At 35.0% G+C, this 27,758-nt stretch overlaps 1 protein-coding gene across 29 annotated transcripts in view; it reads right to left on the minus strand.

Annotated features, from left to right (window-relative positions):
• FER (FER tyrosine kinase) overlaps positions 1-27,758 on the minus strand; it is a 439,939-nt gene that overhangs the window by 293,131 nt on the left and 119,050 nt on the right. For 15 of the 29 annotated variants that reach the window (XR_011525213.1, XR_011525215.1, XR_011525214.1 and 12 more), the window contains one exon: positions 24,859-25,048. The exons of 6 other annotated variants lie outside the window; for them this stretch is intronic. Coding sequence is in view for 11 of the 23 variants with exons in the window: in XM_070569583.1 (XP_070425684.1) it covers positions 24,859-25,048 (190 nt within the window). In the remaining 12 variants the exon portion in view is untranslated. Of the gene's footprint in view, positions 1-24,574; positions 24,744-24,858; positions 25,049-27,758 lie in introns of all 29 variants that reach the window. 8 more of the 29 variants (XR_011525221.1, XR_011525218.1, XR_011525217.1 and 5 more) reach the window with 1 other exon arrangement.

Here is a 27,758-nt window from a genome sequence, read left to right on the forward strand (position 1 = left end):
CAAGAGGTGGCCTTATGAATCTCCTTCTTGTATTAGCTGTAGTGATATTGTCAAGGGCACTCTCACCACAAAAGTCAGTGTGGTTAAAGTTAAAGCCTCCAGAAAGAAATTCTATTAGAGCTAAATACAATAAAATCTTTCCTTTCCAGCAATGTGACATGCTTTCTTTTATTTAATAGTAAGTGTTATATGACTTTATCTCCTTTTCATTTTGGCCTTTGGGAAGTTTAGAGAGAAAATAATAGCTCTAATGTACTATCTATATGTGCTATGACCTACATAGTTTTTCCCCCAGTCTTGACATTCTGTTACTATTTTTCCTGGTTCTGATTTTATTTTCTATTTATATTAGAATTTTGCTGATTTTTGATGTCAATAGCTACCTCAAATACTCTGGAGACTGTGGCAGAAAATGAATGAGTGAATGAACACAAGCATATAAACTAGCGAATATTAAACCTGTACAAGATGCCTTGCAATGTGAAGTTTACAAATTCCCAGAGCTAACAGGTTTTTTCCCCAAAAATTTAAAACAAAAGCCTGATTACCTAGAATTGATGACATCACGCTCCCTGCCATCTTCAGACCCCTAGATATGGTCATTCTACCGGGCTGCCTTTCTTAGAAGTGATACACCTGAAGCTTAAAGCACTAGCTCTTTTTCACTTACTGCCAATCAGCTGAAGGACTCTAAGGATAACTGGAAGGACACAGGAAGATTCCCTTATGTTCTTTGGTTTTTAGCATTCTAATTCCAAATCACAACGTACGGGTGCTCAGCAAGAAGTCAAAGCTGTCTCTGACTTTCTGACTTTGGGAGATAGAAAAAGACAACATCCCTAAAAATCACCCAAGAAGCCTATAAGGAATGGCAGACAAAAGATAAATTAGGCTTTCAAATTCCTATGGAGAACAAAAGGCCAGTGTTTTTTCACAGAATGGCTAGTCCATCTTTGTTCTTCTTCTCATATACCAAACATTTTAAGTATCTGCACAAATTACTCCATAACCTTAAAAGTATGGTATATCTTTCAAAACAGAAATAAATGATTTAATTCCCAGTACAATTTTCAAAGTTACAACGAGCAACCACTAAATTAAAAATGAGACCTCTAAATTGTTTGCTGTCATCAAATGCTAGAGAGTACATAGGTATTAATTTCTCTTAGTGAGTTAAATAGCTAGTGAAAAGTCAAAATCAAAATGTTTGTATAGCATATACAAAGAATATCATTAGATATTCTTCAAAATAAAAAAAGAAACCTCACAAATTTTCATTATTATCAAAAGAGGACAGCAAAGATCCTTTTTGATTAAATACATTTTTAATACGCTAAGATGATTATACAAATAAAAGATGATACAAAATAATTATTGTATCATACTAGAAACTGCTACCTGATCAAAATGTAGAATCCCATGTTCAATTAGTTTTAAATTTAAGGAATTAAATCCTTGAAAACATGATCAAATATCATGTGAAATTGATTACAGGTACAGAAAAAGTCTATATAATTCTAATACGCAAAAAAGGGAGGACACAAAAGGATCTCAGTAAGTTTTCATGATGATCTGAATTTCATCTTATGTCATCCAACCATGAGTGGACATGATAGAGTTATCTAGCAATTTTCTTTTCTATAATACATCTGCAACGGAGACTAATAAATGGAATAACTATGAATATTTTATAACTAACAAAACTGAAAGAGGTTCACAATATGAAAAAGGAGAGATCTGTAATAATCAAACACTGTTAACATAAGCTATATCTAAATACTCATGACATAACTAATAGCAAATTGAAGTAACTATATATGTAATACAGATCTATACCCTCTACCCACAAATGCTACAATAACTTATCATATTTCCTATTTCTGTCAGGAGTGCTAAATTATTAGAGTAAACGTCAGAATTTTCCTTTTTTTTGTTCTTATTAAATACTACCCAACAAAAACCTTTGGGAATCAATAACTTCATTTGGTATTAATCAAATAATTAGATAGAAACAAATTTTCTTAAAATATTATAATTTGGCTCTTGACCCAAAACTTGAAAATAAAAGAATGAATTTTACTAAGTATCTGAACCAGAAATTGTATCCATACATTAGATTTTACTAAACTACAAAGCAAAAGTTTTGACATCCTTAAGTTAGCTTGGTTCAGTAAACATTTTTACTTTATTTTAAATTCATGCACTCTCCTCTGTATCTCCTTTTTCCTAGTCCCTTTCTGTTTTCCCTCTTCCTTTTCCTGTTCTTTACATTTCATCTTCTTCACCTTTCTTTACTTATCTTCTTTCCCTCACCTGTTTCTCTTATTATCTCTCTTCTGTCTTCTCCTTATCCTCTCTCTCTTTTTTCCTTTCTTGATTCTTCCTTAATGGCCTTAGAGACAAAGGATTGGGGGGAAACAAAAGAGTTCCCTCCAAAACCAAATTTTCATTAGGATAACCTAATCTATCCCTTAACCAAAAAACACAAAACAATGTGGGCTGAAAATAATGTCCTGGCTCCAAAAGACTGTATCCATTCGAGAAAAAAAAAAAAGGAACAAGAGCCATTTAAACTGCCACGGTTTCAGAAAGTGGCTATTTGGAACATCTAAGATTCTAGTAATTTTTAGATTAACTAAACTTCTCAAAAGATGACTAAAGCTTTCTCTTAACTGGATCCCATTTGACTCTACCTCACCTGCCTCTACCAATCCTGTTCTTAGTCTTTTGGTCACTGACTTCTTCTGAAACCAGGCACCCGTCATAATCTATCACCTATGTCACTTCAAATACCTCCCAAGTTACCTGCCTACCCCAAATCCTCCTTGCTTTTGCTAAGCCCATTTTGTTTCCACTGGGAAAGCCCTCTAACAACTATACACAACAGTATGGATGAATCTTGCAAACACAACGTTGACTGAAAGATACGAGACATTACATAGTCTGTGATTCCATTTACATAGAGTTGAAAAATAGTTGTAGCCCTCTAACATATACCGGCTATGCTACAGAATAGAGATATTGGCTATACTACAGTAATAGTTGTAGCTATTTTGCTAGACATATGAAATATATGGAAAATGTATGAAATTATATGAAAAAGTAGTTGTAGCCCTCTAATATTCCTGGTTAAACTAGAGAAGTCAGTTCTCTTTTCCAAAATTTCAAGACCTTTTCCTCAGTTTTCTCTAACTATTTTTTTCCACATACTTCTCTCAACCTAAATTACTTCTAAAAAGAGAAGAGTCAGGCTTCGACAAAATTGTGAAATAGACTAAATTCATCTTCAGCAATAGCACACCCACTCACTAGCCTGTTTATCTGTATTAGGGCTGCCATTCAAAGTATCTCTTTGCATGCTTATACTACTCACTTTTAGGGTGATTCTTATTCTCTTCAGCTCCCCAAGCCCCTGATTTGAGGTACATATTAATATCTCACAATGTTTAATATGCTACTTCCCCAAGAGGCACTTGGAATTTAAAAGAGTTCTTTAAGACAAAATTCTTTACCCAACAGTCCCTGAATCTTTTTCACCCCCCACTCCCCCAAGATCTGAAGGATATAACACTTCTCAGGTAACATTACAGTTAACTATGGCTTGTTAGTAAAAGAGAAAGGAAGTACACAGTCCATGGAAGAAATATCATAAAATGGGAAGAGAATGGGCAATGAGAGATAGACATATGGCCTGTGCAGTTTAAAAAGCCCCTCTTCCTCCCAAATAATTCTGAAAAGGCAGCCAGAAACAGCCCAACACACACACATACACACCCCCCCACACACACACACAGAGTTAAGCATGCTTTTATTTTGGTCCCATGCTAAATTAGGACAAATTTTTTTCTGAAATTTTTAATTGAAGTACAAGAGGCATAAATCAAAAGTGTACAGTTTATGAATTTTCAGTTTGAAAAGATCCCTGCAATTAGAACACAGATTAAAAAACAAGTCATTTCTGCACTCCAGAAGTCCCCTATGTGCCCCCTTTTAGTCACTCCCCCGACCCTACCCAGGGTAACCACTATCCTACTTCTAATATTATAGATTACTTTGCCTCTTTTTCAACTCTATATAAATGGAATCACAGAATAGCTAATGTCTGGTATCTTTCACTCAACATTATGTTTGTAAGATTCATCCATACCACTCCCTGTAGTTGTAATTTGTTCATTCTCATTACTACAGAGTATTCCACTGGGTAAATATTCCACAATTTATCTATTCTAATGCTGACTGACATTTAGCAGTTTCCAATTTGGTTCTTTTATAAATAGTGCTCCTGTGAACACTTTTGTACATGTCTTTTGGGGAATATATGTATTTATTTCTGTTGGGTCTATATCTAGGAGTGGATGTACTAGGTCACAGTTTGTGCACATGTCCTTCTTTAGTAGATATTGCCAAATAGTTTTTCTAAAGTGGTTGTTATGACTAAGATATTTTTGAAGACATAGTGCATCCTGCCTGCACTTAAATGAGAGCATACTAAATTTCCAACTTTATCTATAAGTGATGAACATGCTAGTCAAGGCTATTTCACTGCATCCTTTCCTTTTTATCAGTATCATAAGGAGTTTATTACTTTCTAAAACATACTCTAGAATAACTTAACCCTCTACATTAACTGAGTAGGTGTTTTGTTTGGTTTGGTGCTTATATACCAAGGAATATCTAGAGGAGCCAAGCATTTGACTAAAAACTAGAATCTAAACACTGATAGCTTTATTTTGCAACATCAGGCATGGTGAAGAAAAATTTATTGAGCACCTACTCTTTGCCAGGTACTGGGTTAAGCACCAGAAGCTTTATATAGAAAATAATCATAAGAGATGAAGTATTTAGAACAATAGAATAAATGAATCCAGGGCATTATTATTCTCAATGCTATCATCTACTGGCTGCTCAGACACTCTCCTTCATTTATTGACATCTTTGCAAGGGGCTTATGATTATTTTCTTTCCTGCTCTATCCCTAACATTATCATGAACGATTTTTATACCCAAGTCCTCAAAGTTCCTTGGATGTCTTCATCTCCAACAATGCTCATTCAGGCTCAACTTCAGCAGTGCATTCTACCATTCATAACTGGGGCTTATCAGTCAGAATTGCTTCACTTGTGGGATTTCAGACCACACTTGATAGCTTCTTACAAACCTCTTACTACCTTACTCCAACTACACTTATTCTTAAACTAGTTTAATACAATCCGCCCCTGAACTATCTCAAGATTTTTCTGCCAGACCTTCACCCCTAATATTTTCCTTTCTTTTTTAGCTCTTTCTTCCACAGTGACACATCTGGTGGTTATGATCAGCATCCTTTCTGATTGATCAGAGTCCATGGTAGGGGCAAGACAATATCAGGCCTTTAGACAGGCTATTTAGAGAAATTGGTGTTTAGCCTGAAGTCATAAGAAGCCATTGTAGTCATTCTTGTGGGGGTCAATATAACCAGTTTTGTTCTGATTTGAAACGATAAAAGATTACTTTGGCTGGAGTATGGAGAACAGGTTGGAAGGAGGCCATGGTGGATGGTGACAGACAAGATAAATCACTCATTATTTCCTAACTGCATTTCTTAATCATTATTTTATTACTAGTGGGGCTGAAAACTTTTTCATATTTCTATTAAAGTTTATATTTCCTCTATTATGAATTTCTTATTCACAGTCTTTGTCCACTTTTAATTGGCGCATTACTTTTTTTACAAACCAATTTGGATGATTTACTTACATATTTAAAAACATTAATCCTTTGTCATATTTGCAACACATCTTATTCCCAGTTTTATTATGGATTTTAATTATTTTCCAACATAGAAAAATGTTCACTTATGTTTTCTTTAGTAGTTTTGTGGCTTTATTTTTTTACACTTGCGTAAAACACTTGAAATTTACTTTTTATGCAGCATGAGATTAAGATTTAAATTGATATCTAGCAAACATATAGAATAATCTTTTGTTTTCCTTAAAATAATCTTATTTTCTATATATATTTGTGTGTGTATATATATATAGGACCTTCTTTGGGCTGAGCATTCTTCTCTCTTAGTCTATCTGAATATTCTCATTTCTTAACTATGCTGTTTTAAACAGTCTAACCTTCTAGTTGTCCAAATGTTATGTTTCTGACATCATCAATATGATAACACTAATTCAAGTTTCAAAATGAAGGATTAAATGAAGAATAAAAGGATCTGAATTTGTTTATACTCTTTGTATAGCCCCCTGCAACATCTACCACATAGTTAAATAATAGAAGTGTAACTGATTCTTTCTGACTGAGTGGCTTCTCCTTCCAGGGATTAAATGATTTTTAAGCAACTTTGAAAACTTATCCGGAAAAATTAGCCTCTATTCTAAAAGGTCTCTAGATATATTCAGACAGAGAAAACCTTTCCTCAGTCTAAGATCTTATCATTCATCTGGGATTTGCAAAGTAAACCAATGACTATAAAAATTACCAGTTGAGTGTTAATCCTTTAAATATTAACACTGAGGAATAATTTTCTGCAGAACACAATAAAAGAGAATATTTATTATGATTTAAAATTCCTTCATTAGGCACCAAATGAAGCAATAAATAATAATATTCACATATTCTCTTTATAAAACCTTTCAATTAAAGAAACTAATGTGTCATAAAATAATTTTCAAAATTCAAGACAAAAGACTTTGGAGATAAAAACATGTAAATCCTTCCCTATAAGCAAGGTCAAACATCTACCCACAATTCTAGCCAAAAGATAACAACATCTTTATACATAAATTTTAAGATAAATACCAGTCAGCTTAATAGAGGAATCAGCAAATAAATTGTAGAGGCTGGAATAACTTTTTTCAGATTGAAGGTAACTAAATTATTTAAAAATTTTTAAAGGAATGTCTTGAACATGTTGTGCAATGGTTTATATGCCAAGCAGTTGCTTTTGATTGATTTATTTTATTTTTTTGAGGAAGATTAGCCCTGAGCTAACATCTGCTGTCAACCCTTCTCTTTTTGCTGAGGAAGACCAGCCCTGAGCTAACATCCATGCATCCATGCCCATCTTCCTCCACTTTATATGTGGGAAGCATACCACAGCATGGCTTGCCAAGCGGTGCCCTGTCCTCGCCGGGGATCCAAACCAGCAAACTCTGGGCCACCAAAGCAGAACGTGCAAACTTAACCACTGCGCCACCAGGCCAGCCCCTGATTGATTTATTTTTAATGAGTGCAAAAAACAAAAACAGAACAATAGGAGTAAAGGAAAAATTGTACTCATTTATCAATAGAAATTTTCAGCAATTTTATTATTCACAATTAGAACAAATTAGCCATGTATCTAAATATCTTTTTTTCTTCTTCAGATGACTAAATTTTTCCTTTGTCTTTTCAAACAATGTATCTGCATTAAACTACATTATAATAGTCTAAAGTTTTTTTTTAATTTTTAATTAACACAGAAGGAATGCCAGTTAATACTATGTCCATCAGTTAAGTAAACAGTTAATCTGAAAAAAAAATCCTAAGAAAATTTAATTAGTGTGTGAATAATAATGAAATTGTTGTTAATAAATTAAAATGTTTTCTTACATTTAATCTTTTTGGTGTGAACTTGAATAAGTCACTTAACTTCTCTACTTTCATTTTTCATCTTTATCTTGAGTGGTATTCCCGTATTCCCAACATCCTTGGAAATGTAGATTTGTCAATTGATGTTTAAATCACGACAGAAGGAAAAAACAAAGCCCAAAGATACGTGGTTACAAAGAAAAGAAAACGATTGAAGGCCAAGGGCTGAGAGCTAAAGCCTGAGAAATTATTAATGATCAATTTCATCACAGCACTTAATTCTGATGTTTTCCCGTTTAATCAATTGTTTATTGCAATTTCTGCCGGCTGTAGATCTATGAGTGCAGAGACTGTCTATTATTCCAGGATGTCTCTATCCATGGAATACAATAGATATTCATAGGAGTTGGTTAATTGTTTAATTAGAAGGCAGAGGAGGGAAGAGGAAAAATGGGCAGAGGTGGAAGAAACAAAACAGAAGAGGAAAGAGAGAAACGGAGTGGAGAGGGGAAAGAAAAGGGACAGAAAACAAGTGTGCACTAAGCACCTTACTATGTCTGGGCTCTGTAACGTGCCTTTGCTTTTGCACTCATTCATTTAGTCCTGATAACAATCCTGTGAACTGCATATTACTAACTTCATTCTACAGCTGAAGAAACTGAGGTTTAGGGGATAAAAATTCACCGAAAGGGAATTAAACCCAGGGTGATTTGACTCAGATTCCTACATTTTCTCCCCCTGCCCTGCTGCTAAAAAGAGAACCTTTAAATAATACTGAGAGAAAGGGATCAAAGGGATAGGGAAAAAAAAGAGATATCAACTGACAGAATGAAGAAAATACTGATATCACATAAAATGACGAGTTATTTTAAAAAGGCATTATGAGTATTAAAAGCTGTTAATTGAATTTTCCATAAGTGCAAACTTTTAAAAACAATGTTATTTTAGGAATGAATAATCATAAAATATAATGGCCTTTAGAGATTTTTTTCTTCTATTCAAATTAAACCATAAAGAAAACTGGCATTAAAATGTGATTATAAGTTATATTTTTGTAAAAATTTCTTTGTGAAAATTTTCAACAAACTTTAATAGTGTAGAAGAAGGAAAAAAGTGAGCTTTGAGTAGCTAAACTAAAAATTTTCTTTAAAAAATTAGCTGGTCAATCCTACTGATGTCAACAATACATAAGTCATAAGTTAATTACATGATACTTTGTTTAAAAAATATTTTGTAATGTATTATGGCTAAAGGACAATAACACTTCAAATAGAGTAGATCCCAAACAAGCCTATCACCTAAAACTTAACAGCATACAGTGGCGCAGTGGTTAAGTTCGCATGCTCCACTTCCGTGGCCCGGGGTTTGCCAGTTCAGATCCCGGGCGCAGATCCATGCACTGCTTATCAAGCGATGCCATGGCAGGCGTCCCACATGTAAAGTGCAGGAAGATGGGCATGGATGTTAGCTCAAGGCCAATCTTCCTCAGCGAAAAGAGGAGGATTGGCAGTAGATGTTAGCTCTGGGCTAATCTTCCTCAAAAAACCCCAAAAATTAACAGCATACCTTTTTAAAAGAAAAGATTTATGCTTAATGAAAAATAGTATCAAGACTAAGGAATAAAGAATAGCAGAAAAATAAGCACACGCATATCAGCTATATAAAAGACAACAGTAGTGTACTAAGTGGCAGGCACTGTTCCATGTGCTTTAAATGTGTAAACATAACCATTCCTCACAACAAACCCAACAGTAGGTAAAACTGTAATACACGTTGGGAAACGAGGGCAGGAAAAGCCTCATAACTAAGCTAACATCACACATGTATTAAGTGGTAGAGCAGAGATACAAATCAAGCAGCCTGCCTCTACAGCTGGAGCTTGCTCTCTCGAGACGACTCTATTGCAATCACTTATTAGTCATTATCTCTGTAACTACTCAACTTTGTCACTCTGTTAGAATACCACTGCTACAATTATTTTAAAAGTGAAAAATATTTGACAGACACTAACGTTAACATTTAAACTGAATAGCCAATAGATATTTTGAAATTCTGTACCTATTCATTCCCTCTATAAACATTTGCTGAGTGTATTTCCACGTACTGCTAGACACCTAAATTATTTTTTAATGTTTCACTGTATGGATACACACAAGGCAAAATGCAGCCAATTTTCAATTGTTAAACAAATTACTTCTGCTTCATTTCCCACAACAAACCCTATGGCAGGGTCTAAATCTATTTTATCTTTGACCAGCCCCTCCCACAAAACCCCAGTATATGATATTCATGTAGTAAGTAATCATTAAACACTTGCTGAATCCCAAATGACTGAATGAATCTGAGTGATTAATCCTTTTTCTTTGCATTAGTCATAGTGAATACTTAATTCTAGTCTAACTTAACTTTTTCCTTTTATTATATCCTTTTAGGGTTAGCTAACTGCTAGCCAGTTAGTTTCTGCTAAAATATTATAAAATCCATAATTAAAAAGACAAATTTGAAATATATATACACACATATGTATATATTTTTATATATTCATTAATTAATTCATTAATATGTATATTTCATTAATATATGAAATGAAAATGAATATGAATGAAAATATAAATGAAAATGCAAAGTAGTTTTTCATTTGATTTGTAGTATATATGCATATATATATACATATACAAACATAAATGAAAAAGTTACTTTTCATTTACCAATTACTTGATTTGGCCTATATATCCACTGTATATGGATGTGAATATGAGCACAGACAAGAGTTAAAATATAAAGTGAAAACATTTTGAAATTTTAAGGGTTTTTCCCCCCTGATACTGAAGATATTGTGGCCTAATGCAAAAGAATATCTCTGGCACTATCCATTAACTAGCCTGTAATGTAAAATAACTTCATTTGTATGAACCAAAGAGAAACGAATATTTAAAGGAATCTTCTTTAATCGGGATATAATTGACATATAATATTATATTAGTTTCAGGGGTACAATATAATGATTTGATATTTGTCTATATTGTAACACGATCACCACAATAAGTCTACTTAGCATTCATCACCACACATAGTTACAAAAATTTTTTTCCATGTGATGAGAACTTTTAAGATCTACTCAACAACTTTCAAATACTTAGAGGAGCATTAACTATAGTCATCATGATGTACATTACATCTCCAGGATTTACTTATTTAATAACTGGAAGTTGGTACCTTTTGACCACCTTTACCCATTTTGTCCACTCCTTCATCCCACCTCTGACAACCACCAATCTCTTCTCTGCAGCTATGAATTCAGTTGTTCAGTTTTTTTTAAGATTCCTCACCTAAGTGAGATCATAATGTATTTCTCTTTCTCTGCCTGACTTATTTCACCTAGCATGATGCCCTCAGGGTCCATCCACGTTGTCACAAATGGCAAGATTTCATTCTTTTTTATGGCTGAATAATATTTCATTGTGTGTGTATGCATGTATACCACATCTTTATCTGTTAATCCATTGATGGACATTTAGGTTATTTTCATATCTTGGCTATCGTAAATAACGCTACTATGAACATGGGGGTTTAACATACCTTTTCAAGTCAGTGTTTTCATTTCCTTTGGATAAATACCCAGAAGTGGATTGCTGCATCCTATGGTAGTTCTATTTTCAATTTTTCTGAGGAACCTCTATATTATTTTCCATAGTGGCTACACCAATTTACATTCCCACCAATAGTGCACATCGGTTCCCTTTTCTCCACATCCTCACCAACACTTGTTATTTCTTGTCTTTTTGATAATAGCTATTCTAACATGTATGAGGTGATATTTCACTGTGGTTTTGATAGGCATTTCCTTGATGATTAGTGATGTTAAGGAATCTTGACCTGAATAATGTGGAAAAGTCAACAAGGATTCTGAAACATAATCATAATCATCTCCTAACTTCTCTGTTTTATAAATTAGAAATTCATACATCAAATAAAGGTAAAGCATAACATACACCTGTAAATACACTTTAGGAATCAGATCCATAAGATAATTTAATAATATTAATGGTTAGAAAGCCTCTGAAAGTTCAGCATGATAAAATTCATGCATATGAAAGCCAGAAGCAAGAATTTATTAATCTGCAAAACAGAAAGATTATTGTCAATATTAAAGTAATAATTGACATCTACAACTGACATTGTTATCAGGTTAAGAAACTTTTAAACTATTCTGAGAGTAAAATCTAAACCTTCTGCACAAAACCTTCTAAAATGTATCTTACACATAAACTACACTTTATACACATAGTAATATTATAAGGATTCACCAAGGCTGTCTTTATAATAACAAAAGACTGGAAACCAAGTCAATATGTCACTTCTTTGCTCAGATCTTCAATGGTTTCTAATTTCTCTAAGAGTTGACAACAGTCTTTACAATGGTCTTCAGGACTGCATAATCTAAAATGCCTCCTACTTCTCTGATCCCATCTCCTACTCCTCACACTCTGTTCCAGCCATACTGGCTTCCTTGTTGTTCCTCCAACACAAAGGGGACTCCTGCCCCAGGGCCTTTTGTTGGCTTTTCCCACTGCCTGGAATATTCTCACCCCAGGGCCTTCTCATCCTTTGCTCCCTTAGTTCTTTCAGATCTCTGTATAAATGGCACTTTGTCTGGGAAGCCTTCCTTGATGATCCTATATATAAATACTCCTCCCAGCACCCTTTTTCTCCCATCTAGTTTTGGTTTTCTCCAAAGAACTTACCACCACCTGACATATATAAATATATTTATTTATTGTCTGTCTTCTCCAATTAGAGTGAAAGGTCCATGAGGACAGAAAAAATTATGTTAGTTTTGTTCACTACTGCATCCCCAGAACCTAAAATGGTACCTGACACCTGACGCTCAATAAATATTTGTTTGTGGAATGAATAAATGAAAAAAAAGAAGTAACTCTATATGCATTATTATAAAATTACACCTAAAATATACTAAGTAAAAACGTGACACACAGAACAGTATTGTTGCATGCTCTATCATTTATGTAAAAAGAGCAGGAGGCATATAATATACATTTACATTTTTATATGCATACAATGATTCTGGAAGGTTATCTTTGAGGTAGGGAACTGGGGGACTAAGAAAGGGACACTTAAGCCCCTATACACATAATGTACTACCTAGTCAGAGAAATTAATTAAGGTGTTGCCTTTATAAATAAGAAATACATAAGATAATCCTGCAAAAAAAATCTACAATTCATACTTAAGAACTCAAGGAATATTACTAATTTACATGTGACTAAGGTATGTTATTAGAAAAAACTGAAATAAAATCTTATGTTTTAATAGTATTTCATAATATACAATATAAGTTCACACGCATTATCTGATATCCGTATCATAGAAATTCTGTCAGGCAAGATGGATATATATTCATTTCCTCCTTTTGCAGAAAGAAAACTTACAAAGGTTAAGGAACCTTACTATAGGTATACGGCAGAGGCAAAGCTCAATCAGGTCTCCAGATTCTTAGTCTAGTACTTTTCTCAGTGTATTTGATGAGTAAGGCTTAGAATTAACATTTGTCTTATGTATTTAAAGGAAGAAAATGCACCTGATGATGAAAACAGATAAAGCTTCAATGATGCTGTCAATAAGATGTCTCAATTGATATCAGTCCATTTTAGTGTTTAACTATAAAATTGAAAATATATTGGACACTACTGTAAAATGGATTACTATTGAGTTCATAACAGCAGACAATATTTAGATATCAGATATCAAATATCAAATCAGATATTCTGTTGGCTGAAAATGTAACAAAACAGGAGTTTATTGATAGTGCTGTTCAACTAAGCAGAACTAACTTACTAAGTTACATGCAGAGAAGATAAATATATGATGCATAATAGTCTAGCAAAAGGGCTTTAAAAATGTGCAATTTCAGAAACATCAAAGTAAAGGCAATTATCTTATAGACTAGCTAAACATACTTAAAAAGTAGGAACTCATTATGTGGTGCCATCAATTCTAGACATATTTGACATATAAGGGAGATTCTTTTAACAAAAATTATTATAATGTATTTGGTCCAAGGCACAGCTGTTATAAAGTAAAATAACTAGATTTTTCTGGAGTGAAAAGGAAGTCCAATCCCTCAATTCAACAAATATTGACTGAAAATTTATTATGTTCTTACAACTCGACAGCTAAAAGCAAACATGAAGCAAAGTGTTGTATTCTAATAAATAAATAAACATAATAGGAAAGTCAGCCAATGTTTACTCAGGGCTTAGAAAATTCTGGTATTTCCATCATTATCCAAGGGCAGCCAACAAACAGTTTACCCTCTTAATTAGCCCCACAAGGCAGATTCTTCTGCCCTGCACAGGTAGAATTGAAGAATAAGATAAAATAATCTTTAGGGGTATAGAACATTTAAACAACTCAAAATGTCTTCAGAATTATCAGCACATTTATCTGTCAATAACCTAATTAGACAAGAAAGGATTTATCTTTTAATTCAGCATTTCCCAAAGTATGTTCCATTGCACTGTGGTCCTTTCAGGATACTCTTTGAAAAGAGGTTAGGCCAATGTTTCCAGAGACACTGCATTCCATGCTATATTTCCCCACTGGGACATTTGATATTAAGTTTAGAAAATCCCTGCAGTCAATACAACTGTTTCTTTTGCCTTAACCCAGCATGTCCCAAATTCTGGAACTCATTTGCTCCTTGGAACACTTCAAGGACCAAATTCTCTTGATTTTCTACTACCTCACTGGTTACTCCTTCTTAGTCTCTTACTGATTCCTCCACTACTGGACCTCCTAACTTGAAGTGCCCTAGAGTTCAATTCTTATTTCTCTTTTCTTCTCCATCTACCCTCTCTCACTTGGTGACCTCCTACAGTCAAATGACTTTAAATACCATATGATGTCTACAACTCTCAAATTTATATCTCCCATCCAAATCACGGTCCTGAACTCCAGGTCCAAATACCAAATTTCTACATTGACTTGTTTTTTGGAAAGACAAACTGAAGTCTTGCTCTTCCTCACCCAGGCTGCTCTACATGTAGTTTCTCCATCCACTTGCAACAAATTCCGTTCCTCTAGTGCTCCTGCTAAAAACCTTGAAGTCATCCTTGACTCTTCTCCCCCCTTCATATCCCACATTTAACCCAAAAGAAATATCATGGGCCCAACCTTCAAAATATATCCAGAAGCAAAACACTTCTTGCCACTTCCCATGCTACCATCCTTTCTCAAACCGTCATCTTCCATCACCTGGGTTACTGCAATAATTTCATTGTTCCATCCTTGCTCCCCTTAAGTATATTCCCAACACAGGTGCCAAAGTAATCTATTTAAATCAAAAGTCAGAGCATGTCATTCCTTCGTTATAATCCCCCAATCCAATGGCTTCACATTTTACTTGGAGAAAAGCCATAATCCTAAATTATGGTCCACTAGGCCCTAAGATCTATTCTCCATCACTTTTCTAGTCTCATTCCCTTTACTCTCACCTTCCGCTCTACTCAGACCTCCTTACTGTACTTTGAACAATCCATACATGCTACTGCCTTATAGTATTTGCAACGGTTGTACCCTCTGGCTGGAATGCTCTTTCCACAGATATTAAGTGGCTTACTAGCTCCCTGTTTCAAGTCTTTGTTCAAATGTTACCTTCTCAATGATGCTTACCCTGACTTCCATTTAAAACTGTGTCCCAACCTCTGACCTTCTAGATTCCCAATCTGCTACTCTGCTGTTTCTACTCCTTGGCATTTATCATCTTCCAATATAATACATAACTTACTTATTGATGAACTGCCACTCATCACAGACTACAACCTCTGAGAGATTTTTTATTAGTTTTATTCATTGATGTATCCCAAGCATCTAGAAACGTACTTGACACATAGTAGGTGCTCAATAAATATTGCTTTAATGAATAAATGAAACATACTTAACCAAAGACAACAGAGAATTACTGTCTGATACTTAATATTTGTCATTTCCTCACAGACGTCAGCATCATGACAAAGTGAATTGTTCCCTTTGTCTCTCCCTTCTACGTTATGACTAAATGGAAATTTATTAAACAGCAGAGGATTCCCTGCACAGCACAATAGGACATCTAAGAGAGCCACACAGCTGTGCAACTGAAGGTGGGTGGACTTGATCTCTGAAAGGCAGTGGAACTAGGTAAACATACCACTTCCCTGAGCCTCCCCCCACACCCTGGCAGCAGCAACCCAGACTGCAGATCCTCACACAGCAGCCAGCATGACTGTAAGAAGAGGCAGAGGCAGCCAGGCCCGCCAGAATGCTTTCAGAGCTGTATCCCAGCCCACGGGAACACCCACCATGCTACAGCAGCCCTGCCAGTAAAAATTATCCAGACTGAGTGGCGGCAGCTCAGTCCCCATGAAAGCACCCACCTGTGGAGCACAGCAACCCACAGGACCCACGAAGTGGTGGCTGAGCACCCACATAGGTGCCCATCCCACCTAGCAGAGCATAGCCTAGAGAAGGTGCCCCACCTGCTAAGAAAGCACCACATCTGCAGAGCACAGCAGCTCACAGGACCCACTGACTGGCAGTTTGGCCCCCATGTAGGCACCCCTCCCACCTAGCACAGCAGCTCAGCTGCTTCCCTGCTGAGCATGGCGACCCCACCCACGTAAAAGGGATCTGGCCACCAAATACAGAGACCCCGCCAGCCATGCACAACCCACCTGCCCAGTGCAGAGGCCCTGCCCATGTGAGCACAATCTGTAGAGCAGCTGTGGCCAGCCCACGCAAATGCAGAACAGCCCTACACACACAACTTCCAACAGAGGGGGCAGGATCAGAAAACACAGCTCCTGCTCCCCCTAGCAGTGGCAGGTAGAATCTGAAAACTGATACTACCACAATTGTGCCAGCAAAGGACCAAGTCATCAAACACCATGTAAAATGACAGTAACACTTCAGAGCAGAAGGAAAATGACAGGTCTCCAGAAGCTGATCCTGAAGTCACAGAAATTTACAATCTAAATGACAGAAAATTCAAAACAGTTGTCATAAACAAATTCAATGAGTCATAAGAAAGCTCAGAAACACAGCTCAGTGAGTTCAGGAATAAAATTAATGAACAAAAAGAATACTTCACCAAGGAGATTGAACTCTAAAAAAACAGTAAACAGGGGCTGGACTGATGGCATAGTGGTTAAGCTCGCATGATCCGCTTCTGCAGCCCAGGATTCATGGCTTCAGACCCCAGGCACAGACCAACACACTGCTCATCAAACCACGCTGTGGCAGCATCCCATATACAGAGAAGAGGAAGAATGGCACAGGTGTTAGCTCAGGGACAATCTTCCTCACCAAAAAACATCATACAGAAATTCTGAAGATCAAGAACACAACTAATGAGATAAAAAAAATAATCTAGAAACCATAAAAAATAGAGCTGATGTTATGGAGGACAGAATTAGTGCTTGAGAGGACAGAAATACAGAAATGTTTCAGGTAGAGAAGGAGAGAACTAAGATTTTAAGAAAATGAAGAAATTCTTCAAGAAATATCTGACTCAATTAGGAAAAGCAATATAAGGATTAGAGGTATTCCAGAGATGAGAGCAAGAAAGGAACAAAGAGCTTATTCAAAGAAATAATAGCTGAGAACTTCCCAAACCTGGGTAAGAAACTGCACTTACAAGTACATGAAGCCAATGTAACTGCTAATTACATCTATGCAAAAAGACCTTTTCTATTCATATAACAGTAAAACTGGCAAAAGTCAATGACAAAGAAAAAATAATAAGGGCAGCAGGCAAAAGAAAATAACCTACAAAGGAACCTCTATCAGGTTTTCAGCAGATTTCTCAGCAGAAACCTTACAGGCTAGGAGAGAGTGGAATGATATATTCAAAATACTGAAAGACAAAAACTTCCAAGAATGCTCTATCCAGTGAATCTATCCTTCAGATATGAGAGAGAAATAAAAGTTTTCCCAGATAAACAAAAGCTGAAGCAGTTCATTGCCATTAGGTCTGCCTTACAAGAAACATTGAAAGGAGACCTCCCATCTGAAACCACAAAGCAACAGTTTACCAAGCCTTGAGCAAGGAGGCAGACAGACAGAATCAGAAAATTGCAGCACTCTGTCAGAACAGCATAGGAAACACTTAATTATAACATAAAAGATAAATGGAAAGAAAGCATCAAAAATAACTATAAACAGTTCAATTTAGTCACAAACTCACAACATAAAAAAGAACAATTTGTAACAACAATAACTCAGAATGGGAAGAGGAAAGGAATGGAACTTGCCTAGGCTATCAGAAAATGGACTCTCATCTGTGAGATCTTTGGGGGGGGGGGGGGTGTAAGGAAGCTTAGCCCTGAGCTAATATCTGTTGACAATCTTCCTCCTTTTGCTTGAGGAAGATTGCCCCTGAGCTAAGATCTGTGTCAATCTTCCTCTATTTTGCATGTAGGATGCTGCAACAGCATGGCTTCATGAGCAGTGTGTAGGTCCACGCCTGGGATCAGAATCCACAAATCCCGGGCCTCCAAAGTGTAGCATGTGAACTTAACTACTATGCCCTGTGCAATCTTTTATACAAACTTTATGGTAATCACTAAACAAAAAAATCACAGCAGAAACAAATCATAAATAAAGAGAAAACTTAGAAAACCATCACAGAAACCACCAAACATCAAAAATAACTATAAACACTTCAATTTAGTCACAAACTCACAACACAAAACAGAATAATTTGTGACAATAACTCAGACAGGGAAGAGGAAAGTGATGGAACCTGGTGAGGCTAATGGAGATAAGGGGCTATCAGAAAATGGAGTATCTCATCTATGATATCTTTTATACAAACTTCGTGGTAACAGCCAAACAAAAAATCAGAGCAGAGCCATAAATCATAAATAAAGAGAAAACTGTGAAAAAATTGGCAACAGATGTTAGCTCGGGGTCAATCTTCCTCACCAAAAAAAAAAAAAAAAAAAAAGGACAAGAGAAAAATCTCAAATAACTCATCTTAAATTACATCTAACAGAACTAGAAAAAGAAGAACAAACAAAGCCAAAAAGTCAGCAGAAGGAGGGAAATAATAAAAATTAGAGTAGAAATAAATGCAATAGAGACTAAAAAAAAACTATAAAAAGAATCAATGAAACTAAGAGTTGGTTCTTTAAGAAGATAAAATTGACAAACTCTTAGCCAGAATCCCTAAACAAAGAAAGAGAAGGTGCAAATAAATAAAATTAAAAATTAAAGAGGAGAAATTACAATGGATACAACAGAAATACAAAGGATTATAAGAGGATAATATGAAAAACTCTATGACAAAAAACTGGAAAACCTAGAAGAAATGGATAAATTCTTAGACACATACAGTCTCCCAAAAGTGAAGCAAGAAGAAGTAGAGAATCTGAATAGACCAATCACAAGTAAAGACATTGAGAAAGCAATCAAAAACCTCTCAAAAAGCAAAAGTACAGGACCAGATGTCTCCTCTGAAGAATTCCGCCAAACATTCAAAGAAGAGTTAATACTTACCCTTCTCAAACTGTTCCAAAAAATTGATAAAGATGGAACACTTTCTAACTCATTCTATGAGGCCGAAGCCACCCTGATACCAAAATCAAAGACAACACAAAGAAGAAAAATTACAGGCCAATATTGCTAAGGAGCATAGATGCAAAAATCTTCAACAAAATATTGGCAAATCAAATACAGCATTACATTAAAAGGATCACACACCACGAACAAATGAGATGTATACCAGAGACACAGGGATACTTCAACATCTGCAAATCCATCAATGTGATACACCACATTAATGAAATGTGGAATAAAAATCCCATGATATCTCAATAGATGTAGAGAAAGCATTTGACAAGATCCAACATCCATTTATGATAAAAACCCACAATAAAATGGCCATAGAAGGAAAGCACTTCAACATAATAAAGGCCATATATGACAAAGTCACAGTCAACATCATACTTAACAGTGAAAAACTAAAACAACTGAGAACAGGAACAAGACAAGGGTGCCCACTTGTGCCACTCCTATTCAACATAGTACTGGAAGTTTTGGCCAGAGCAGTTAGGCAAGAAAAAGAACACAAGGAATCCAAACTGGAAAGGAAGAAGTAAAACTCTCACTGTTTGCTGATGACATGATTCTACATATAGAAAACCCTAATGAATACACTAGAAAACTATCAGAAATAACCAACAACTATAGTAAAAGTTGCAGGGTACAAAATCAACATAGAAAAATCAGTTGCATTTCAGGGCCAACCTGGTGGCATATTGGTAAGTTCGCACACACTGCTTTGGCGGCCCAGGGTTCACCAGTTCGGATCACAGGCATGGACGTACACACCACTCATCAAGCCATGCTGTGGTGGCATCCCACATACAAAATAGAGGAAGATTGGTACAGATGTTAGCTCAGTGACAATCTGCCTCACCAAAAAATTTAAAAAATCAGTTGCATTTCTAAACACTAATAACAAACAATCAGAAAGAGAATTCAAGAATGCAATCCCATTTACAATCACAACAAAAAGAATAAAACATCTAGGAATAAATTTAACCAAGGAGGTGAAAGATCTATACACTGAAATCTACAGGACGCTACTAAAAGAAATCGAAGAAAACATAAAGAAATGGAAAAATATCCCATGCTCACAGACTAGAAGAATAAACATAGATAAAATGTCCATATTACCTAAAGCAATCTACAGATTCCATGCAATCTCAATCAGAATCCCAAAGACATTCTTCACAGGAATAGAACAAAGAATGCCAAAATTTATATGGAACAACATATACCCTGAGTTAGCCAAAGCAATCCTGAGAAAAAAAGAACAAAGTTGGTGGTATCACAATCCCTGACTTCAAAATATACTACATAGTACAGTCATCAAAACAGCATGGTACTGGCAAAAAAACAGACACACAGATCAATGGAACAGAATTGAAAGCCCAAAAATAAAAGCATACATTTACAGACACCTAATCTTCAACAAAAGACCCAAGAGCATACAACGGAGAAAGGAAAGTCTCTTCAATAAATGGTGTTGGGAAAACTGGATGGCCACATGTAAGAGACTGAAAGCAGACCAATATCTTACATCAAACACAAAAATTAATTCAAAATGGATTAAAGATTTGAAGGTAAGATCTGAAACCATAAAACCCTTAGAAGAAAATATAGGCAGTACACTCTTTAACTTCTGTCATAGCAGCATCTTCTCGAATACCATGTCTACTCAGGCAAGAAAACCAAAGAATAAACAAACAAATGGTACTACATCAGACCAAAAAGCTTCTGCAAGGCAATGGGAACCATAAACAAAACAAAAAGACAACCCATTAACTGGGAAAAAAGATTTGCAAATCATATATCCAACAAGGGGTTAGTTTCCAAAATATATAAAGAACTCATACAACTGAACAACAAAAAAACAATCCCATCAAAAAATTAGCAGAGGATATCAACAGACATTTTTCCAACAAAGACAGACAGGCGGCCAACAGGCACATGAAAAGATGTTCAACATCACTAATTATTAGGGAACTGCAAATCAAAACTACAATAAGATATCACCTTATACTGGTCAGAATGCCTATATTTAAAAAGACAAAAAGTAATAAATGTTGGCAAGGATGTGGAGAAATCTTCATGCACTGCTGGTGGGAATGTAATCTAGTGCAGCCACTATGGAACACAGTATGGAGACTTCCCAAAAATTAAAAATAGAAATACCATATGATCTACCTATCCTATTACTGAGTATTTATCCAAAGAACATGAAATCAACAATACAAAGAGATTTATGCACTCCTATGTTCACTGCAGCATTATTCACAATAGTCAAGATGTCGAAGCAACCCAAGTGCCCATCAACAGATGAATGGATAAAGATGTCATATATAAATACATTGGAATACTACTCAGCTATAAAAAATTACAAAATCCTCCCATTTGCAACAACATTGATGTACTCTGAGGGCATTATATGTTAAGTGAAATAAGCCAGACAGAGAAAGACAAACACTGTAGGATTTCTCTTATATGAAGAAAATAAACAAACACAGGGATAAAGAGAATAGATTAGTGCTTACCAGAGGGGAAAAGGGTGGGGGTGTGGGGGAAGGGCATAAAGGGGCACATATGTATGGTGACAGATAAAAACTAGACTAGTGGTGATGAGCACAATGTAGTCTATACAGAAAGTGATATACAATAATGTACACCTGAAATTACACAATGTTATAAACCACTATGACCTTAATAAAATAACTTTAAAATATATATACATATTTATCATTTTCTCCTTGGTATTTTGGCCAAAACTAAACCTAGGTAGAAAAAGACAACATTAGACTTTTCCTGACAAAGATGATTATATTATCTGCCTCCACAACTTTTTTAGATTTCTATAAATTAATAGACGGGCTTTAATTTTCATTAAATTATTTAGCCAAAATAAACATCAATATATCTAACACAATCCTAACCCTCTCTATCCATCTGAATCATCTTGGAATTTTTATAAGAATACACAATCCATGGCCATCTCAACGGTAGAGTTCCTTAAGGCCTTCTTCCACAGAAGCATTCAGCACTGAAGAGTCTGTGATTTTGTTAACACCGCCATTAATTAGGATCATGTAGAACAGTTAACTGTCTCTCTTACTCTTATGTAATATTTAGGTCAAATGTTCATTATTTTCCATAACATGATAGTTTAAATTTTTAGCTCTTCCAATTCTGCCAATAGTAAACTAAATTTCCCTTGCTGAAATTTTACACCACTTAACAAGGATGGAATTTATAAAGAGGAAATATCAATAGAACTGCTTGTGCTAATTTCAGGTTTTTCTTGTAATGTTATTCATAAAATAATGCTTAAACAGTCATTTAGGAAAAAAATCATTTAAAGATTTAATATTTTTAGTTTTTGAATAAATTGAAAAGTGATATTCTAATTATTAATTGAAGATTGAATTATGCAAAAGTTTCATTGAAATACGTGGGAGTAATATCAAGTTTCAAGAACCATGTACTGCAAATATTTCTACTTGCTTTATAAAACATACTGTAAAATTGCATTAATTAGAATTAATTAGGGGAATCCCATTTCATTCATAAAATGTCACTTAATTACTTTAAAGTACACGTATTATAGTATTCCTTTGTAAATTGCTTAAAAACTTACTAAAGGCATTCAACAATGAAGAGATAAGATATATTCATAATTAGCATTTCAACTATTTAAAATAACTTGGATAAAATGAAATATGTGACATCACTTTGTAAAAATTTACAAGGTATTATCATCATTTAATAAACAGATACAAGAGAAAGTTTGAAAGTGCCAGAAAGCAACGTGTTCTCTTAAATTGTATTATATACTTTCTCTGAAACACTATTTACTCATTTGTTGAAAAAGCTTTTCCTCAATGATTATGAAAAATAAAACTCCAAATGATCACAAGTTCTTAATGAAATAAGAATTAATGAACTGTTATATTTTAAATTTCAAAGTCTAGTTTTTAGTTGTAGTTTTCAAATGGAGATTTGCTATCATATAGTGACTTGAAATAACTATCTTTTATTCTATCATAATAATAATGCCAACATGGGTCATCTGCACATAGAATTACTTAAAATAAATTAGATCGCCAGTTTTAAATTATCTGCCACTAAATCAAGCTATGAAGTAAACAATTCCACACCAACACAGATACAAGGAAATATTATAACCCACACTCAGAGAACTAAATATTTACCAGCTAAAGTTTTCAAAAGAGAAGTAAAAGAAAAAAACTTCAGAAGAAAGAATGCATATGTCAGATAGTTATCAAGACCCAAAAAGCAAGAAAGGGAATCTAGCAGGGCCCTTGGTACATACAGTAAGATCCTTATCATCTGATAGGACAGTAAATGAGAGCAAGGAATTATAATTCCCAATTCACAATGTAATATGTAGATTAGTACAGCTCAATTAACAGCAAAAATAGCATAACCAGGGGCCGACCCGGTGGCATAGTGGTTAAGTTCTCATGCTCTGCTATGGTGGCCCACCATTCGCCAGTTTGGATCCGAGGTGCGGATCTGCGCACCACTTATCAAGCCATGCTATGGCAGGTGTCCCACGTATAAAATAGAGGAAGACAGGCACAGATGTTAGCTCAGGGCCAACCTTCCTCAAAAAAAAAAAAATCGGTAAGCACAATAATTAAAATACTTCATATTCATCTCCAGATTTATCACATTTCAAATGCAGCGTTTTTTCCTACAGAGAACACTGAATTTATTTAACAATCAAATTGCACTATTTAGAACCACATAAACTAAAAATTACTAAAATATCATCTATAACATCATTAATTATAAGAGTGCTATTTATGGACTGCATCTAACTAACCACAGAAAAGCCAAGGATATAACTCAGGCGTTTTCAATCTTGGCACTATTGACATTTTGGGTTGGATAATTTTTGGATGGGACTGTGAAGGGAGGGGCTGCCCTGTGCATTGTAGGATGTTTAGCAGCATCATTGGCCTCTACCCACTAGATACCAATAGCACCCACTAGCTATAACAACCAAAATTTCTGGAGAAATTGCCAAATATCCCCTGGGGGGCAAAACTGTCCCTTGGTGAGAACAATCAACATAAGTTGAATGGAAGGAAAGAAGGAACGAAAGAAGGAAGGGAGGAAGAAAGAGAAAGTATAAGAGGCATTCTTAAACAGTTAATGAAACTATATTATAAAATAAAACTAAATTTCTAGTTGGTGGATTTGAATGTGTTTATTGTAGTTTAAGGATATTTATAAGAAAGAAACCTTTTTTTAAACAAAATCAATGTTTTGTATTGTGAAAACAATAAATACATCATCAATCTCAGGTAAATAAGATTCTACTCTGCTTAAGAAAAAAAATTAATAAATAGCTTTCTCCTTATTTCTTACTTCTATCTTAAGAATAACACCCTACCTTCCTGCTGTCTCCCAGGAATAAAAACAAGTGCAGTCTTTTTTTCAGTTTTGAAGGCAAGAGAAGAGCTTTTTCCTCTGACTCTACAGGTGGTTTCTGAAAGTGCTCTCCAGGTGACCTGAGGTGACTGACAAGTCTATTTGGCATTTACAAACAAGTTTAATAGGACCTGCATATTAACAAGAGTAATAATTTGTTATAACAAACCGGAATTAATTTTTATATGCACTTATTACCTAGATACTACTCTTTCAAGTTTCTCATTTGATTACTCTTTGGCTTACCATAGATGTAACTGATCGTGCATCTTCTTCATAATTTACTACTGGAGGTGGCTCTTTCCCATCATTTTCTTGCACTTTTTGCTCTAGTAATTCTTTCTGCGCTGTAAACTTTGCCTCAGTACATCTCAGCTGCTGGACTGACTGTTTCAGCTCTTCAAGTGCCTGTTTTTGGCTTAACAGAAGCACAATACTAAAAGAGAACACATAAATTTAAATTATTTCAACTTCCTTAAGAAATGAAGACTTTAAAGGAAACTATATATATTATGCTTCTGTTTTCTTTCATTTTCATCTTTATGAGTCCTTCAGAATCATAAGAATTATGAACCTAACAGATTTTGAGTTGTCACAATGGTTATTAAATGTTAGCCTTAATAAAATGGAAGAAAATGTATGGCAGCAAAAACCAAATTCAAGATGCTTTCAAAATATTATGATGAATCGCATTCAATTTATTTTATAGTTAAACCATCTACCTCACAGAGACAAACACTTAGGTCCAGAAGTGCAGGACATAAAATGAATTAATATGACTGAAGTAGAATCTTAATTTATTTCAAATCTCAAGTGGAATATGGCTGGAGTCAGATCTGTGCCTACAGTAAAACAAATCAAATCAAGGTGACAGCCTGGGACCAAGCTGTGTGTATATTGTGAGGGGTGTGTGTTTAGATTGGAGAAAGCTGTCCTGACAAGGACTGAGGGTTGAACTGTGATTAAGGGAATGAGCATAACATAAATCCCCAAATCTTCCCAATGTCACCACTGTAAAGACAGCAGGCTTCCCCATCCCTCCTTAGAGAACTACATAGGCCACATGTTGCCTTATTGCGTCTTTTTATCCCTTGGAGGCTGCCCCAATGGGAATTTCAAACTAATTCACCCACATTAGAGCCACAAGAAAACAGGTAGGGTGGCAGGCAACATCTCTGGAAACACTGCCATACATAGTATATTACTACCTACGAACAGTAGCTAAGAACTGTGTCACGCACTACTGAAAGTAAATTATTACTATCTAAGAGACAACAGATTGTCTTAGGGAAAGCTTCAGAGCTAGAGAATAATGTCAGCAAACGTTATTTTCTTAAATTAGAACTTATAAGAATTAACAAAACTAAATAAGTAATCGTAGGCAGAAGGAACCTACACTAAGAGGTTTGTTCATAAATATGATGATGACCGATATTTTGAAAACTCAATTCCAATCAAACTGAGCAGGGTGCAGCCTCAGTGGATGCTATAAAGAAAGCTGTAATCCTCTCAATTATATTGCAATGAGTTGCAGGTGAAACTTGAACGAAAAGGTAGAGAACTGAGTGAGATTTTGGAGAAGTAGAACTAATGAGTAAGATTATTTCTAAGAAAGACCTAGCAATATCCAAAAGATAAACCATTCTAACAGGTGAAGTTAATGGCAGAATTAATGGAGAAAGATGTGCCATACTATCAGAGCTCATTAACGCTTCCCAAGTAAAGTCATCATGGACAGAGTATAATTACACTGAATTAGGACAGATTCAACTTCATGACTTAATCACTTTGCTTTTCTCATCTTCAGTTTTATCACTGTAAAAATTAATAATACCTATTGTCAGGGTTGTTCTGAGAATTCAATGAGATAATATTTGAAAAATCTGTCAATAGGCACAGAGCATCCCATAAAGTAAGAATTCAGTAAATGGCAATTATCATCATCATTATTATCATCTTCATCACCCTTCAACAATCTGTGCCCTGTGTTCTAAATCCACACAGATTTTCTGATAAATTCATGCTGATTTGCTTGTTAGGTGGTAACTTCCTTTCCATAATAAATTGGTTATAATTTTTTTTTTATTTCTCAGTGAACCTCTTCAGAGAAAGTTGATTTTTAAAACAATCACTTTTGTAAACATAAATTTATAAGGACCAGATCCTGGAAAAGATTACACCCATATGAACCTCAAGCTTCCTGAGGGTTCCTTATTTGTATTTCCTAGCTACCAAAAGAATCACAACAATGACAAGAGTATAAGGAATAATTTAAAATGTACAAGGTAAGATGGCAAAAAACATTTTCATGTATATCTGCAAGATCAGTCCAAACAAAGGTGAATGATTTCACAAATGTAGACAAAATCAGTAGGGAAGTACACTGGAAAATAATAACACTCTACAATCATTACTGTTACCAGTATTCTTTTGCAAACAAATTTCATAAAGACTACTGGGAAAAAATGCAAAAAAAAAATTTTAAAAATGAAAGTAAGCTTTTCAAAAATGAAATATGAAATGACAAATGAGGCACAGTAATTGCAAAAAAGTAATGTGAACTGAACATCTGAACAAAATTTTTTTTAATCTATTTAAAGTAAAACACATATATTTTATTGTATCTTAAACTGTATGGTAGCATGTTACCTATGAATACGTTACCTGACATGGCAAAGGGGAGTTTTCAGATATGATTAAGTTAAGGATGTTGACATGGGATATTATCCTGGATAATCCAGATTAGCCCTAATTAATGTAATCATAAATGTCTGATAAGAGGGAAGCAAGAGGGACAATGTCAGAGAAGACATTGTGGCAATGAAAAAAGACAGAGAAAAGGCAACATGATGTGGGGCCAAGAGCCAAGGAATGAGGACAGACTCTAGAAGCTGGAAAAAGCAAAGAGGGAGATTGTCCCCAAGAGCCTCCAGAAAAAATCAGCCAAATCAATACCTTGGTGACCTGATCTCCACAAATGTAAGAGAATAAATTTGTGCTGTTTTAAGTTACCAAGTTTGTGGTAATTTGTTACAGCAGCAAGAGGAAACTAACACAAACCCTAATAAAGATCATACCCATCTTCAGTTCAGTTTAAATGGCTGAACTGGAAGAGTTGTTTGGGTTGGGTATATGCCACTAACAAC

Source organism: Equus przewalskii, chromosome 13 (assembly GCF_037783145.1).
Source record: "Equus przewalskii isolate Varuska chromosome 13, EquPr2, whole genome shotgun sequence".
NCBI classification, from domain to species: domain Eukaryota; kingdom Metazoa; phylum Chordata; class Mammalia; order Perissodactyla; family Equidae; genus Equus; species Equus przewalskii.